At 44.4% G+C, this 18,386-nt stretch overlaps 2 protein-coding genes across 3 annotated transcripts in view; one reads left to right on the forward strand and one right to left on the reverse strand.

The window, feature by feature from the left end:
• pes (pescadillo) overlaps nt 1-18,386 on the reverse strand; it is a 276,479-nt gene that overhangs the window by 39,690 nt on the left and 218,403 nt on the right. The window contains exons 2-4 of one of the 2 annotated variants that reach the window (XM_055655847.1): nt 2,431-2,488; nt 1,222-1,301; nt 122-275 (exon numbers count right to left, since the gene is read on the reverse strand). In XM_055655847.1, coding sequence (XP_055511822.1) covers nt 122-275; nt 1,222-1,301; nt 2,431-2,454 — 258 coding nt within the window. In that variant the 5' untranslated portion in view covers nt 2,455-2,488. Of the gene's footprint in view, nt 1-121; nt 276-1,221; nt 1,302-2,430; nt 2,577-18,386 lie in introns of those variants that run through there. The other variant, XM_055655846.1, reaches the window with a different exon arrangement.
• The window catches only part of LOC129709445 (cytosolic arginine sensor for mTORC1 subunit 2-like), a 35,455-nt gene continuing 34,611 nt past the window's right edge, over nt 17,543-18,386 (forward strand). Inside the window, exon 1 of the mRNA XM_055655849.1 lies at nt 17,543-18,100. Coding sequence (XP_055511824.1) covers nt 17,988-18,100 — 113 coding nt within the window. The 5' untranslated portion in view covers nt 17,543-17,987. The remainder of the gene's footprint in view (nt 18,101-18,386) is intronic.

Below are 18,386 nucleotides of genomic sequence, written 5' to 3' on the forward strand. Positions count from 1 at the left end.
GAAATTTAAAGATTATTTTAGCTCACAGCAAACAAATAATCTGCGCACTTATGCAGAATGTTTCTAAAAACACCATTAATATTGTTAATGCAAGAAAATTACTTTATAAATACAAACTTACTTTATAGTCACGAAACTTGTTCACAATGGGTTCATGCAGTAAAAACTTGATATCTTTCATAAGATAAAAAGTACGCGGAGCTGTTGAACCTTTGTTAACCTTCTTCTTGTGCTTGGGTTCATGAGGATAAACTCCCTTCAGAATGCATAGCCGCCTATTCAAAATAAAAGGCAGAATGGATACAGCAATTATTTTAAGGATGGATGTTGGTAATGTGGCTCATTATACTTTGGATTGGATTATGTCAGATTTGTTCTGTTGAAACCCTCAGATATTTAAACATCAATAACTCTACTGCTTATAGTCCAAGTTGATTTTCACTGACTAAAATGTCCCCTTAACCCTCATGTCCCCAACTTGTATATTTCATCTGGTGAGATTTGCAACAACAATGACCTGCCTCAAGAGAGGGTCTCACAGCAAGAATCAGAGGAAGGACAGCGAAAAACGATCTTGAATATGAAGAAGGGTCCTAACCCAAAACATTGTCTATTCATTCCCTCCACAAATGCTGCCTGACCCACTGACTTCCTCCAACACTTTGTTATCTAACAGTGGCACAGCAGCAGAGCTGCTGTCTCACATTCCAAAGACATACAAGTTTGTAGGTGAATTGGCTTGTGTAAAAAAAGTGTCAAATTGTCCCTAGTGTGTAGGATAGTGTTAGTGATCGCTGGTCAGTGTGGAATTGATGGATCGGACGGTCTGTTTCCGCACAGTTTCTTTACTTGAAATTCAACTCAAAGGATATTCTGGCCATGGGTTATCGCAGAAAATTAGAGGTACAATTGTATCAAGAACTCATCTTCAAAAATTCTGTTTACCAAGCTGGTAAACAAAAACAGAGAGATGAGAGCAGTCCAAGTAAGTTGTGTGCCCATGCTTGATTGCATCAACAATGCATGATCAACAAAAATAAACCTCAGGCAATAAGATAACAATAAAAACAGTTTTAATCCTATCTTATTAAACATCAGCTCTTTTACAAGAAGAAAATGTAAAGGTGGCCCAGCTGTTAATGCAAGGCAGAACATAACATGATCGTCTAGATAAAACCATTCTTCTTGGAAGATATAATCTTCCCCATTCAGATATCTCACCTGAAGTCAGCAAGACTGAGCTGCAACTTCTTCCTGGCTTTATTTCTAGTGATGTAGTTTGTAGCAGCTCCCCGCTCATACTGGTGGGAAGATAAATAAAAGCTTAATTAGTTGTAGCATACATGTTACGATTTCCTCGGGTGACGGTGGAACCTGGGTGCTGGGGGCAGACCTCTCGACAGTGACAAGGGCAACAGCATGTGGTGAAGGGTCTCAGCATTGGGGCAGGTTACAGCCACCTGGTGTGTGTTTGGAAGGTCACTGATCAATGCACTTTCTTTGCACCCAGGCGGTATATAACAATAAATTATCAAAATCTGATCAGGGGAACAGACAAGAGGGGATTATGGGAGCTGGAGATGAGCACTACTTACATCCTGGATGCGAGGGAGGGGTTTGATACACGACAACCGGTGTGGGTGGTGGTCCACAGGTCACGGTAAGCGGAGGTGGGGGAAGTGTTGTGTGGTCTCAATGACCAGGGGTGGTGGTAAGGTGACCGTGACCTGGGAGATGGGGATCAGAGGTGGCCAGGGGTGGAGTGGGGACCAGGGGAGGGGGGGGTAGAGTAAGAGGGGGTAAGAGTGACCAGGGGAGGGGGTAAGAGTGACCAGGGGAGGGGGGAGGGGGGAGTAGAGTGACCAGGGGAGGGGGTTTAGAGTGACCAGGGGAGGGGGTTAGAGTGACCAGGGGAGGGGGTAAGAGTGACCAGGGGAGGGGGGTTAGAGTGACCAGGGGAGGGGGTTAGAGTGACCAGGGGGGGGGGTTAGAGTGAGTGGGGGTTAGAGGGGGGGGGGGGGGGGGGGGTAGAGTGACCAGGGGAGGGGGTTAGAGTGACCAGGGGAGGGGGTTAGAGTGACCAGGGGAGGGGGTTAGAGTGACCAGGGGAGGGGGTTAGAGTGACCAGGGGAGGGGGGTTAGAGTGACCAGGGGGGGGGGGGGTAGAGTGACCAGGGGGGGGGGGGGGGGGTAGAGTGACCAGGGGAGGGGGGTTAGAGTGACCAGGGGAGGGGGGGGGTTAGAGTGACCAGGGGGGGGGGGGGGTTAGAGTGATCAACGGGGGGGGAACGGTGGGGATCAGGTCGGTGGCCGAGTGGGGGGGGGGGGGGGGGGGGGGGGGGTTACGGTCGCATGGTAACGGGAAGCGGGTCACGGTAACGAGGGGGTTCCCGTGTCCCGGGGTCCCCGCCGCCGCCGCCGCCGCCGAACCTTCTTCTTCTCCAGGCCGCCCATCTCGTCCTCGTCTCCGCCGCCAGGTCCCGCACATGGGCAGCAAGGTAGGACCCCGGGCCTTCCACAGCCTGTCGCGCCCGCAGCTCCAGCCCCCGCCTCTCTCTCTCTCTCAACCGCGCGGATCCTTAACCCACACCCATTACACGTTTATTTGAACCGGCCGCACATATCGCCGTGGAATTAAACCTATTGCTGTAAGTAAATGCCGGATCAGGCGCTCCCTGGGCTACTGTCTGGTCTGCCGGCCCTCGCTGATGACGTACAGATATCCCCTGACGTCAAGCAAAGATCGTCCACTCCTGCTCAATGCAATTGGCTGACGTGTAGTAGCAACGTAGCGGCCATTTTAGTAACCAGACCCGACTTTGTATATCCCTCTCGCAGTGTAATTAGCGTTGCGGGGGGACAGTTTGCGTGTGTGATACAGGGTTAGATTCATAATTCCGTTCAATCATAATTCTGTTAAATTTTGTCAGAGTTTACTATCTTAACAAATTATGATTCTGTTAATTGTCTTTTTTAATGTTTTTATTTAAAAATGTTTCTTTTTTTAATGACTCATGTGCTGTGTTTGAGTTTGAGTTGATTTTTGTATTACTCTTGCACTCTGTAATTCATCTCTAATCACACTGTTCATAACCGCGGTATTTGGAAAATAATAGCAATATGAAGATTCCAGTTGCTCTACTCTTGGAATCTTGGAATGTTCCTTAATTTTTTGTGTGTCTATGGAACTGTTTTTCAACAATAAAATGGGTCTGGTCTTCCCAATAGCCAGAGTGGAATTAGATCTGTCTGTAATGGTGGGGTTATCTAAATGAAGTATTTAACAAACTAAAATTTGGTTTGAGCTAGATTAAAAAACGATGTATAACTTAAGGATGGTTTTATTCAGCGACCATACAACTGATTAGATTGTGCAGGAAAGAACACATACACACATATATGAATGTGATATAGATGTATATAATAGATGTATATAATCATATAACACACACATATATATTTCTCCAGATTTTTATATATAATGATAAACTTTATTTCGGCCACAAGGCCCAGACAAGGGACAACATTACATAAAAATACATTGCAAACCTCCCTGCAACTTTACCCTGGCGTCCCAGCTATGCTGATCCGGGCCAGATTTCCCACACGCTGTGGAAGGAACATAGGCATCTATTTGCTTTTTATTGTGGCAGAGAGGCAGAAAGAAAATGAGCAGAAGATTTTTACCAAAGATGTTCGATTTTTATGAGGATGTTTCCGTAACCGGCTTCTGTCTCCGCACTAGTATCTTTGCTCCGCTATGGCAGACAAAGATGGTGGAGACGGAAGCCGGTTACGGAAATGGGGCTGAAATTTACCCATGAATCTGCCCATGACCATACTACGTCTTTTTCGTCAAATGGACTATCTTGCTCGCTATAGGATCTTTGATCTTCACCAGCCTGGGTTTCTTGGGGATTGCCAACTGTTTCCATCACAGTTTTCCTGGGCTCTGAAGTGACAGATTGAGTTTAATCTGAGCAAGACTGAGAAGTTGCACTTTGGCAGATGAAATGTAATGGAAAGGTATACAGTTAATTTTTAGTTTAACTTAGAGATGCAGCACGTAAACAGGCCCTTCGGCCCACCGAGTCCGTGTCGACCAGGGATCACCCTATACGCTAGCTCTAGCCTACGCACTAGGGACAATTTTTTTTAACGGAAGCCAATTAACCTGTATGTCTTTGTGATGTGAGAGGAAACCGAGCACCTGGAGAAACCCCACACAGTCACTGGGAGAACGTACAAACTCCATAAAGACAGCATCCGCAGTCAGGATCGAACCTGGATCTCTGGTGCTGTAAGGCAGCAACTCTACTACTGCTGCATTGTGTCGCCCTAACAAGAGCCTCAACAGCATTGCTGCGCAGAAAGATTTTGGGGTCCATGTCTATAACTCCCTGAAAGTGGCAACGCAAGTAGATGGAGTGCTAAAGAAGGCATATGGTATGCGTGCCTTCATTGCTTGGGGCATTGAGTATACGAGTCAGGTTTAGATTTAGATTTATTAAAGTTATGTGTACTTGTGTGCAGTGAAAAGCTTTATTCTGCATGCTATCCAAACAGATCAGATATACCATACAATCAAGTGAATGTCAAGTACAATAGACAAAGAAAAGGGAAAGATAGAGTGCAGAATATCATTCCCAGTACTGTTAACGCAATTGTAGTGCATCAGTTCCATAGACAAAGTGCAAAGTCCACAACGGGGTAGAAGTGAATCAGGATTGCACCTTAGTTTATGGAAGGACCGTTCAGAAGCCTGATACCAGAGGGGAAGAAGCTGTTCCTGAATCTGATGGTGCATGTTTTCAAGCTTCTGTGCCTTCAACTGAACAGAAGCAGGGTGAAGAAGGAATGACCAGATCGTGGTGTGACTTTATAGGGCTTGGGTTAGGCTACATTTAGAATATTGTGTAATTCTGGTCGCTCTATTTTAGGAAGGACGTGGAGGCTTTGGAAAAGGTACAAAAGAGGTTTACCAGAATGCTGCCTGGATTAGAGAGTGTTGGCTGTAAAGTGAGATTAGACAACATTGGATTGTTTTCTGTGGAGCTTCGGAGGCTGAATGGAGACTACAGAGAAGTATATAAAATTATGAGAGGCACAAATAGGGTAGATAGTGAGAATCTTTTTCCCAGGATGGACATATCAAAGACTAGAGGACGTAGCTTTAAGGTTAGAAGGACAATGTTTAAAAGGGGTCTGCTGGGCATTTTTTTTTACACAGAGAATGGTGGGTGCTTGGGGTGGTGCCGGAAGCAGATTGAGCTACAATGGTGACGGTTGATGCTTTTGGATAGGCACATGGCAGTGTGGTGAATGGAAGGGCGTGGATCAAGTGCAGGCAGACGAGATTGCTTTGGCTTGGCACAGACATTGTGGGCCGAAGGATCTATTTCTGTGCTGCACTTTTCTGTGTTCTATCTGTTGTTCTCCCTCCACACCCTGAAGCTCAAAACATGCCACCTACTTGCAGTGTGATCAGAAATCAGGATATCATTAAATTGAAAAGGTACAGAAGAGATCCACCAACTTGTTTTCTGGGCTTGCAGGCTTGAGTGTTAGGGAGAGGTTGGATAGGCATTGAGGGGTGACATTGAGGTCTACAAGATCATGAGGGGCATGGATAAAGTGAATGCTCATGGTCTTATTCTTGGGGTGTGGATTCTAAAACTAGAGGGCATAGGCTTAAGTTGAGAGAAGAGAGATTCAAGACAGTTCTCAGAGGCAACCTTTCTACTCAGAGGGTATATAGTGTGTATTTGGAATGATCATATTGATCAATTGCCGGAGGAAGCTATAGATGCAAATCCGATTATGACATTGAAAAGAAAGAAAATGTGTTATAAATTAATTGTAGGGTGGGCAGTCCATGGGCGACTGGGATGGGTTATTTGTACAGATATATAGATAGGAAGTGATAAGAGGGCTATGAGCCAAATACAAGCAAATGGGACCAGTACAATATGTCAACTTGGTCAGCATGAACTAGTGAGCTGAAAGGCCTTTATCTGAGCTGTATAGCTGTATAATATAGAAACAGTTAAGACTTTGTGCGCAAGACCCTAAATTCCATTCCCCTGCCAATCACACCCCCCCCCCCCCCGGTATTTGCCTATCAGTTGCCAGGCTTTTGCCCCACCCCCATCTCTCTGTTCCATCTTTGTCCCCCCCTCCTCCTTCAGTGTGAAGAAGGGTTTGATCCTAAACACCGTCTGTCCATTCCTTTTCCAGATGATACCTGAGCCACCGAGTTTCTCTGCCAGTTTGTTGTTTGTTTGAGACTCACGGTCTTTTACTCAAGGTATCAACTATCATAGATAGTCGGATATAATTTCAGGGCATATATGTATCACGTGACACCAATAATCAAAAGACGCTGAGAAAGGGTTTACATTTTGATACAAGAGTATGGTTAAAGGCAATAATACTCTTGATGGTAAGGTCCAAGGAGCCAACTAAGTTTTGTTCTTTCAACTTACAATCTTATCTTGATGTATAATGTGAAGTTCTTTCAAAAGAGTTATTTGTTCAGTAGCACTAACTTTTCATTTACTTTTTAGGTCACGTTGCTAACTGAACAATAATAGGATTAAAAAAATGACAGCAAAATTATTATTATCCGTGTTTTTAAAATCACTGATAAGTTATCTTCTCATATGTCATATCTTGCATAATGACTTGCCTCTGTTCATTTGCTGGATGGTTCTTATTTTACTTTATTTTTGGTTTGATCTGGAATCAATTTTGTACGTGTCTAGGACCAAGAAAGACCTTGCCAGCTACAGTTTACTAAAGGTGTGTCTCCACTTACCCATTAGATAGTAAAACCACAATATAAATGATCAAATTTAAAAAAAGTTGCGTTTCCATGACAATCTCCTACTCTATAAATTACACACCCTGAACTGTTTTGAAAATAGAAAACTGGTTACAGGTCCACCACTGATTTTCTGGTAACTGGTGGTTCGGTACCTCCTTTAATCCGGACAAAATTACGAGAGATCACGAGAAATCCCCCCCAAAAGCTTGGCACCTGGGCTGGAGAGTCTTGATGTCATCGGGAATTCAGTGGCTGATCGCTGTGTCAAATTCACCTCTGTGGCCGGGGCTCTGGAACTCAGGTTTGGTCAAAGCCAGTGTATCCGTTCCCATAGTCGACTTCCAAGGCTGACTTTACGGGCCTGTATCTTAGCGCCTAGGCTGATCATTCCGGTATTGGTGGATTCCTCTCGGAGGCCGTGACTTCAGTTGATCCAGCAAAATGGATAATCAAGAAAGGGTCAGGAGCCAAGGGTGCCTAAAAATCGGTGGTGGAACAATGTTTTGTATCATTTAATTTAAATCAACTTTACTGCAGCGTTGAATCAGTCTGAAGGCACGAAACATCACCTATTCATAGACACAAAATGCTGGAGTAACTCAGCGGGACAAGCAGCATCTCTGGAGAGAAGGAATGGGTGATGTTTTGGGTCGAGACTCTTCTTCAATCAAGTCTCACCCCAAAATGTCACCCATTCCTTCTCTCCAGAGATGCTGCCGGTTCTGCTGAATTCCTCCAGTATTTTGTGTCTATCTTCCAGCATCTACAATTCTTTCCAACACATCACCTATTCATGTTCTCCAGACATGCTGCCTGACACGCTGAGTTAATCCAGCACTTTGTGTCTTTTTATTTGTAAACCAGCATCTGCAGTTCTTGTTTCTATATTATTGCAACTGAAGATAACATTGAGGCTAGGTATGAATGCAACAATTTAAATCAAAATCCCTGTTGGGAAATTTGAATATATATTAATGGGATCAACTCAGAACTGAAAAGGCATTTTTTTTTTTTGACAGTTGTGCAGTAATGGTATTGTGACATTGCTTTGGGCAAAGGGGAAAGGTGGGAACCATTGTGTCTGTGAGTTATGATGTTCCATACAGAGCCCAATACAGAGGTAATTTGAGATCCAGCCACACAGTGAGTAACGGCAGAGGGAAAAGGATGAAGCAACTGCTAAAGAGGCAAGGGACACATAGAAACATAGAAATTAGGTGCAGGAGTAGGCCATTCGGCCCTTCGAGCCTGCACCGCCATTCAATATGATCATGGCTGATCATCCAACTCAGTATCCCGTACCTGCCTTCTCTCCATACCCCCTGATCCCCTTAGCCACAAGGGCCACATCTAACTCCCTCTCAAATATAGCCAATGAACTGGCCTCAACTACCCTCTGTGGCAGAGAGTTCCAGAGATTCACCACTCTCTGTGAGTCGTGCCACATTCTGTCTCATTCTTTTTTAACCTCTAACAACCTAGCACTGTGAGAGGGTTGAAAGAAAATAAACATGAGTCACATTGCAATATAAATAGGACAAAATCTAGGACTTTTACAAAATTTATCTCACTTTCCATGCTGTTCTGTTTCCATGTAAGTGGCACAGTTCCTATTTTATTCGGTTCAGAGCAGGTTGTTTATTGACACGAGGGTGTGGTGTGCACTCTGTAGTTCCTGGTACCTGTGGGTCAGCGACTATTTACCAGAACGGCTTGAAATAGCAGCAATGTGGTGTTTGATCGCCATCCTGTGGTTCTGTGTGCAACAACTGACACACTTTGCCATGAGACCAGAAGACATGAGAGCAGAATTGAGCCATACTCCACCGTTCAATCGTGGTTGATTTAATTTTCCCTCTCAACCCCATTGTCTTGGCTTCTCCCCGTAACCTTTGACACCTTAACTAATCAAGAACCTGCGAATCTCCGCTTTAAAAATACCCACAGTCTTGTCCTCCACAGCCTTCTACGACAATGAATTCCACAGATTCACCACCCTCTGGTGAAAGAAATTTCTCCTTATTGCCACTCAAAAGGCACGTCTTTTAATCTGAGGCTGTGCCCTCTGGTCCTAGACTCTCCCAATACTGGGAATGTCCTTACCACATCCACTCTATTCAGATCAAGGAACAAGCAACAATGCAATTACATGCATAGCAATATGTGGACATTTTACCTCCAACCTGTACACCTTGTATCATGGACTTGCTACTTTTGTAAATATCTCGAGGAATATCTAGATGTTTCTCAGTACCAGAGACACAGATTCGAGCCAGACCCGAGTCTGCGTGGAGTTTGTACATTCTCAAGTTCTCCCTGTGACGGTGTGGGTTTTCTCCGGGTGCACCGGTTTCCTCCCACGTTCCAAAGGTGTGTAGGTTTATAGATTAATTGGGTTCTGTAAATTGCACCTAGTGTGTAGGATGTGAAAGTGGGATAACATAGAACTAGTGTACAGGTGATTGTTGGTTGGCATGGACGTGGGCAAAAAGGGCCAGAACATACAATTCACCTTTTATCTTAATAGTACTGTAATATAAATATTTTTAATGCAATATATCGACAAGTGATTTGTTAAATATGGATGAAATGTCCATGACACGCACTTCCAGATATCTCAATACAATACAATAATACTTTATTAGCCAAGTATGTTTTGCAACATATGCGGAATTTCATTTTCCAAGTCCGTCATACAAATAAAAAGCAACAGATCACAGAAAAAACATTTTAACATAAACATCCATCACAGTGACTCCTCCACACTCCACACTGTGATGAGAGGTGAAAAAAAAGTTCAATCTCTTCCCTTTGTTCTCCCGTGTTCGGGGGACTCGAGCCTTCCGTTGACGGGGCGATCTTATTCCCGTAGCCGTCGTGTCGATCACGCTCCTGCATCGGGGCTGGTCGAAACCTTCCGTTGGAGCGTCCGACATCTACGGTCTCTACCCAAGACTGTGAGCTCTATGGTAAAATTCGCAGGCCGCGGTTGGAATGTCAATCCCAGGCAAGGGATCGGCTCCGATGGTAAGTCCTCGCCCTTGCGGGGGGGGGGCTCAAAGTCAGTCCCAAGCGAGGCCTCCAGCTTCATGATGTTAGGCCGCAGAGTGACTGGAGATATGACCCGGAAAACAATCACATCTCCGGCAAGGTAAGAGATTGAAACAAAACTCTCCCCTGACCCCCTCCCTACATGAAACAAACTAGAGACCATTTACACAAACTTTTAAAACACACTAAAAACATTTTTAGAAAGACAAAAAAACGGACACTGTCTACTATCACTATCTACAATACCACCCACTTTAGTGTCTTCTGCAAGCTTGCTAATCAGACCGTGTTTGTTCTCATTCAAATCATTGATATAGATGACAAACAGCAGTGAGCCCAGCACCGAACCCTGAGGTACGCCACTGGTCACTTCAGGCGAGAAATCATTTTGTTATATTTGAAGGATCTCAGCATTTCTGGATAATTCCACGTTTGCTGTCCATTAATAATTGCTCTTGAGATGGTAGTGTGCCTCTACTTCCTGAGAAGATTATGGAGATTTGGTATGTCAGAGAGGATTCTCTTGAACTTCTGCAGGTGTATAGCAGAGAGCATATTGACTGGTTGCATCAAGGCCCGGTTCGAAAACTTGAATGCCCAAGAGTGAAGAAGACTGCAAAAAGTTGTGAACATTGTCCTGTCCATCACCGGCTCTTGACCTCCCCATCATCGAAGGGATTTATCGGAGTTGCTGCTTCAAAAAGGCAGCCAGCATAATCAGAGACTCACATCACCCTAGCCACACACTCATTTCATCCCTGTCATCGGGAAGAAGGTATACGAGCCTGAATCCTGTAACGTCCAGGTTCAGGAATGGCTCCTTCCATATAGCCATACGCTAATAAACTCTACAATCTCAAATAAGCTCTGAACTGCATAAACTATTATTGTTATTTTTGCACATTGATTTTTTGTGTGTTTGTATTTGTGTGTATATATGTGTGTATTTGTGAGTATGTGTATACTATATATCCACACACTGAACTTTTTTTTCTCTCGTTTATTATATTGTTTGCAGTGCTGTGTTTACAGATTCTTTTGTGCTTCTGCAAGTAAGAATTTTACTGTTCTATCTGGGACATATGCCAATCAAATACTCTTGATTCTTTCTAACTGTGGTCCTGTGTTGTAACTTCAAGGCTGTGCACTCGTTTTTGGAACCATCTGGTGCTATTCCTGGCAAGCTCTTCCACACTTGAATTTGGATTGGTTCCTTGACTTGATGGTTGGTAGAAGAAAGGATGTGTTTAGTGTTGATTGATTGATTGATTGATTGATTGATTGATTGATTGAAAAATACAGCATGGAAACAGGTCCTTCCGACCAACGAGTCCAACGACTATCGATCACCTGTTCGCGCTAGTTTTTATGTTATCTCACTTTCTCATCTACTTTCTACACACTAGGGGCAGTTTCACCAGGTCAATTGACCAACAATCCCGCACGTCTTTGGGAAGTGGGAGGAAATCGAAGAACCCAGAGGAATCTTGGAACAAGCTACGCAGACAGCTCCCAAGGTCAGGGTCTCTGGCGCTGAGGCAGCAACTCTACCAGCTGTGTCACTGAGCCTCCCCAGATTCTTGATGGTAGATGTAGCTGGTTTGGGAGATGCTGGAGGAATAGCTTATGAGAAGCCATTGTGTACTGGTGGTGAAAGAATGAAGGTGAGAGTGTGAGTAATTAAGCAATTGGTATCTTGCACTTAAACTCACGGGTTGCTCTGAACTGTTGAAACTAACTGACTAGTTTGCAGTTGACCATAGCCTGGTGAATGTCACAGAATTCCTGACACCCTCAACGTTTAAGAACGTTTAAGGGTAATGCTACACATTTTTATTGCCCTTTCTTTGTCATCCAAAGAGGTTGGTGGGCCCTTTGTTTGGTTTAATTTAAAAATACAGCTTGGAAACAGGCCCTTCAGCCAACCAAGTCCACACGGACAATCCATTTACACTAGTTCTACGTTATCCCATTTTCATATCCACTCCCTACACAAGAGGGACAATTTACGGAGGGCAATTAACCTACACACCTGCATGTCTTTGGCATATGTTAGCAAACCAGAGCACCCGGTGGAAACCCATGTGGTCGCTGGGAGAAGGTGCAAACCCCACATAGACAGCACCCGAGGTCAGGATCGAACCTGTATCTCTGGCGCAGTGAAGCAGCAACTCTACCAGCTGTGCCACAGTGCTGCCCTGTGTGGGCTAAGTAGGAATTTGAGGATTTTAATCTAGACGCAACCTATTAAACAAAACACTATGCATGAGTTTTACATTGTAACTTTTATGCGAGTTAGCTATTTCCTGTATTTTTCTCAAATCAAAATCAATGGCCATTTATACTGTAAATTGTGATTTTTATTTTACGTCAACCTGCAAACATTTAGTTTAAAACCAAAAAGTAGTGAGGTGATCGTTTGTTTTTAAAGAGGTATTTAGAACATTACTTTTTACATATGAAGTGCTCAACCATTAGTACCACCACTTCCATTTTTCCTTGCCCCCAACAACATTTATGGCAGCACAGTGGCACAGCTGGTAGAGCTGCTGCCTCACAGTGCCAGAGACCCGGGTTTGATCGTGACCTCGGGTGCTGTTTGCCCGTTCTCCTTGTGACTGCATGGGTTTCGTCCGGATACTCCAGTCTCCTCCCCGATTTGTAGGTTAATTGTCCTCTGTAAATTGATTTTAGAGTCTAGGGAGCAGATGAGAAAGCGGGATAACATGCACCTGGTGTGTAGGAAGGAACTGCAGATGCTGGTTTAAACCGAAGTAACTCAGCAGACAGGCAGCATCTCTGGAGAGAAGGAGTGGGTGACGTTTCGGGTCGAGACCATTCTTCAGACTGGTGAAGAAGTATGAACTGGAACTAGTGTGAACTGGTAATTCAGAGTTAGTGTGGACTCGGTGGGCCGAAGGGCTTGTATCTTCTAATCAATCAATCACATTGACCTTCCATTTTTCATGTGTGTGTGTGTGTGGCTTTCGTGCATTCGTGCGTGTGTCTATCTGTCTATCTTCGTATGTGTGTGTCTGTCTATTGATTTTCAATACTTTCAGCAGATATTATTGATGGATTGGAACCGGGGCTGGAATATGATTGTCTCTCCCTCTACCTGAGCCTGAGATCCGTACAAGAAGGTTCAGCTTCACAAAAAAGCTTACTTCCTGTCTTTCTTGACTTTTACTGACAAGTGTAATTTATCTTGGCGATCACATTTGCTAAAAACAACTAAACCTGCAGTGTAAATAATCTACTTCCTTCATTTTAAAGTTGTGGAATTCCTGAAACAAATTTGTTTTAGATCCATTGAATTAGATATCCAGCATAACAACAGGCCACCAAGTCCATGTTGACCTTCAACCACCCATTTGCACTACATTAATCCAATTAAAAACAAATTCTCCCCACATTCTTGCAACAGCATCGCTGGCACAGGGACTCAGACAACACACAAAATCATTGATTATGCATTAATTATCCAAGATGGTCAAAATAAATATGTGTAGGAAAGAACTGCAGATGCTGGCTTAAATCGAAGGTAGACACAAATTGCTGGAGTAACTCAGCAGGACAGGCAGCATCTCTGGAAAGAAGGAATGGGTGATGTTTCGGGTTGAGACTCTTCTTCAAACTGATGTCAGGGGAGTGGGCCCACTCGAAATATCTCCCATTCCTTCTCTCCAGAGATGCTGCTTGTGTTGAGTTACTCCAGCATTTTATGTCTACGGTCAAAAGAAAAATGACTGTGCAAAGAAACCAATTAATTAGGGTAAAAACACAATTGCAAACAAGACCAAGAGGTGGTCCGTAGTTCAGTTTAGTTTAGAGATACAACTCAGAAACAGGCCCTTGGGCCCACCAAGTCCGCGCTGACCAGTGACCCCCTGGACACTAGTACTGTCCTATACACTAGGGACAATTTACAATTTTAATCGAAGCCAATTAACCTACAAAACTGTATGTTGTTTGGGGTGTGGAAGGAAACCGGAGCACCCGGCGAAAACTCACACAGTCACAGGGAGAACGTACAAACTCCGTACAGAAAGCACCCATAGCCAGATCAAACCTGGATCATTGGTGCTGTGAGGCAGCAACTCTACCACTGCGCCACAGTGCCGCCACAGTGTTCCATTGCTCAGGTAGGATTAGGACAGGATGGTTCAAGATTCTGATGGTTGTTGGAAAGTAGTTGTCCCTGAACCTGGTGGTGTGGGACTTCAGGCTTCTTTACCTCCTGTCTGACGGTAGCTGTGAGAAGTGGGCGTGGCCCAGATTTTGGGAATTCTTGAAGATAGACGCCACCTTCTTGAAGCAGCACCTCCCGCAGATGCTTTTTCTGGTGGAGAGGCCAGTGCCCTTGATGGACCGGGCTGAGTTCAGCACTCGTTTTCAAGCCTCCATTCCTACAACCTTGTGATGTGGAATGCAGTTCTTTGTGTACCCAAACCTCGATGTTGTCCTTGCCTTTAAACATGCAGTCTTCAGAAATAATGAAAGGGTAGGAAACGGAGAGAAGCTGACTCCTGCACCTATTTTCTATGTTTCTATAGCGAGCAGTGGTCCAGGAGGTTCACCATTGACTTCTTGAGAACGATTTGGGAAGGGCAATAAATACCAGGCTTAGGACGTCGAACAGGATAGCACAGGGGCAGGCATTTCGGCCCACAATTTCTGTGCCAAACATGTCGCCAGGTTATAACAATGCCTACATGTGATCCATATCCCTCCATCCCAGCAAGTTTGTTCCAGTCACTCACCACGATGTGTGTAAACAAGCATGGCCCCGCACAGTTATTTAAAACTTTGCTCCTCTCACCATAAAACTATGCCCTCTGGTCCTTGACATTTACACCCAGAGAATAAGGTTCCATCCTGTCTATGCCTCTCATACTTCTATATACTTCTAGCAGATCTCTCCAATGTCTTGTTAGTTATACTCAAATAACATGAATGTCAAAAAAATGTCTCAAAGGAGAGAAGGGAAGGAAGAGGTCATGAGGGACAGTAGCAAATAGTATAAATACATTTAAAATAACACATATGATTGAAGGAAAACGAACTCCAGGGAAATTGGTAGCCCAGCTGCGTTAGAAGTACAAATAATTAAAGCTTATGTGTGACAGGATGTGTTGGTGTATGTTTCTCATTTCTTCCTTTGTTGGTTTTGTCTTTGAATATTAAATATTGTGTTTTAGGCCTGGTTTTACAACTTCACCAGAATTGTGAATATTACTTGCCACAAAGTTGTCAACGCAGTCCTAATAAATTTAAAACTGTTTGTCTACCATGTAATAAGATAATTTAATTTAGTTTAGTTTAATTTAGAGATACAGCGCAGAAACAGGACCTTTGGCCCACTGAGTACATGCCAACCAGTAATCACTCTTTACAATAGCACGAGCTACACACATGAGACAATTTACAATTTTTACCAATGCCAATTATCCAAATTCAATTCAACTTGCGGTGATGTAAATCCAATCTTAGCAAGAATGTAAGGCCTGAGGACTTTTGTGCAAGGGTGGAGTAAGTCTGGTCTCTTTTTTTCAACTTTGCATTTTTATTGTACATTCGGGAGTATGCAAAGTAGAAATGTTATAAACAATGTTACATTTGCAATTTAAATGCATCCCAATGTACCTTTCAGTTTCTTCTTCTTCTTGCGTATGGCGTGCACAGCCTAAAGTTGTAGGCCAACTTGTTCTTATTTGATTGTGCACACCGGGTTGATTGCATTTGCCGAATCAGGGCGGACCACATGAAGGTTGCAATCTCCCACCCCACCTTTCAGTTCGTTTTCCTCCCTCTGTCTTTTTATTTTATAATTCCTGCTTTCCTGTTTTCTTCATTCCTATTTCTAAATAAAAGATTCCCTGAAAACCTGCCCCAAATATATTTGAATGTTCATGTTTAAATGTGTGTATTCAGTGCAATATTGATTGCACTTCCCTGACTTCATTTACACGCTAAAACACATATTCTACACAAATATTAGACTGGATGTGGGGAGGATACTTTCTCTAATGGAAGAATTTAGAACTGTTTATAATTAAGGAGTTGCCTATTTAAGATAGATCAGGTGTGTTTTTTCCTTGAGGTTTGAGTGTCGATGGAACTCTTTCTCAGATGGCAGTGGAAGAATTTTTAATGCGTGATTATAGAGTCTATATAAACGAGTCTATAGTCTAAATAAACAAGTGAAAGGTTGCAAGTTGAGTTTAAGTTACAATAAGATCAACCATTATCAACCATAAGGGGTGATATGCTGGCGCAGTGGTAGAGTTACAGCGCAGAGACCTGGGTTTGATCCTGACTGTGGGTGCTGTTTGTACAGAGTATGTACATTCTCTGCATGACTGCATGGATTTTCTCTGGGTGCTCCTGTGTCCTCTCACACAACAAACACATACAGGTTTGTAGATTAGTCTGAAGAAGGGTTTCGGCCCGAAACGTTGCTTTTTTCCTTCGCTCCATAGATGCTGCTGCACCCGCTGAGTTTCTCCAGCTTTTTTGTGTACCTTCGATTTTCCAGCATCTGCAGTTCCTTCTTAAACAGGTTTGTAGATTAATTGGCATTGGTAAAAAATGTAAATTGTCTCAAGTGAGTAGCGCGTGCTATTGTAAAGAGTGATCGCTGGTTGGCATGTACTCGGTGGGCCAAAGGTCCTGTTTCCGCGCTGTATCTATAAATTAAACTAAACTAAATTCAATTATCTTATTAAATGGTAGACAAACAGTTGTAAGGCCTAGCCCTCTCCTAATTCTTATGTTCATTGTATTGTATGTAATGCTTAATGAATACAGTTAAGCTCTGATAATACAGAACATAGCACGGTGCTGGCTGGAAGATTTTCCAGACTCCTGATTGTTATTCCCATTAATATCTCCTTTAATATAAGTCTGAAGAAGGGTGCCAACCCAAAACGTGATCTATCTGAGCGGAGGTTCGCAATAATCAACCTAATCTCCCGGTGGCTCAGCACTTCAACTCCCTCTCCCATTCCGAATCTGACCTTTCTATCCTGGGCCTCCTCCATGGCCAAAGTGAGGACCACTGCAAATTGGAGAAGTAGCGCATCATATTTCGCTTGGGCAGTTTGCACTCCAGCGGTATGAACATTGACCTCTCTAATTTCAGGTGGTCCTTACTTTCCCCTCCCCTTCTCAGCTCTCCCTCAGCCCTCTGGCTCCACCTCTTCCTTTCTTCTTCCCACCCTCACCCTCACCCTCCCCTCACATCAGTCTGAAGAAGGGTTTCGACCCGAAACGTTGCCTATTTCTTTCACTCCCCCTTTCTAGCCGCGCCTGCACAGTTGGGATATGCGTGAGTGGATAGGGCGAGGGTAAAATAAGCAAGTCTGAAGAAGGGTTTTGGCCCGAAACTTTGCCTATTTCCTTCGCTCCATCGATGCTGCTGCACCCGCTGAGTTTCTCCAGAACTTTTGTCTACCTTCGATTGTCCAGCATCTGCAGTTCCTTCTTAAACAAATATTAATATAATATTATCAAGGGAGGGGGGGGAGGTTAGTGTGTGTGACGTGTGCGCCGAAGGTCGCGTCGCCCCTCCCCTCCCCTCCCTTCCCCTCTACACGTTGAGAGGGCGGGACCCAATGGGTCCCCCTTGGTCGAGTATATATATAAAGTTCAGCATATATACTTTTTGAACTTTTTCATTATTATGGTGTTTCCAGAGTGCTATGTTTACATATCTGTTGTGCTGCTGCAAGTAAGAATTCATGATATACGACAATAAAACGCTCTTGACTTGACAAATTGCCTTAATTGAGACATCTTTTGAGGTCAGATATTCTGATTGAATTAGCTCTAACATTTATTTTTCTTTTGGGTGGGGTGGGGGAGTATTTTTGCACATTGTAGAGTTGGATTTTGCAAGAGAGGAGGGTGATTTTCTTCCTGTGGTGAGGAGCAGCATCGGAAGTGAGGCATTGCCCCTTTAAATGTTAAACGTGAGGCCGCTTGCAGCAGAGGCTTTGAGCTGGGGATTTGACTGATGCAAGGGCGCGATTGTTGCTCGCCTGTCCCGGTGATGTTGCAGGGAATGCCCGAGATCTGATGCTCCTGGAGCGGCCGCAGCTGCCGTGAGATGGACCTTCACATCCTGGAGCACCGGCTCCGGGTCACCAGCCTCGGCAAAGCCGGCCTGGAGCGCTACACTCACGGCCTCATCAAGCTGGTCTTCCTGCGGGACAAGACGAGGTGAGGAGGATGGGGGACTGGACCCCGAGTCCAGAACCCTCCCGACCCGATCTCTCCCCCTCTCCCTTCCCCCTTCTCCCCCCCCCTCTCCCCCCCCCCCCTCTCCTTCCCCCCTCTCCTTCCCCCTCTCCTTCCCCCCTCATCCTTCCCCCCTCTCCTTCCTCCCAACCACCCCCATCCCTTCTTTCTCCCATCCATGGCTGAAGTCCTTCTCACACACAGCCCTAACCCCCGCTCAGTTCCACCTCCCTCACCTCCACTGCCCCCCCCCCCCAAACCCTCTACC

The sequence above is a fragment of the Leucoraja erinacea genome, chromosome 25, assembly GCF_028641065.1.
Source record: "Leucoraja erinacea ecotype New England chromosome 25, Leri_hhj_1, whole genome shotgun sequence".
Lineage (NCBI taxonomy): Eukaryota > Metazoa > Chordata > Chondrichthyes > Rajiformes > Rajidae > Leucoraja > Leucoraja erinaceus.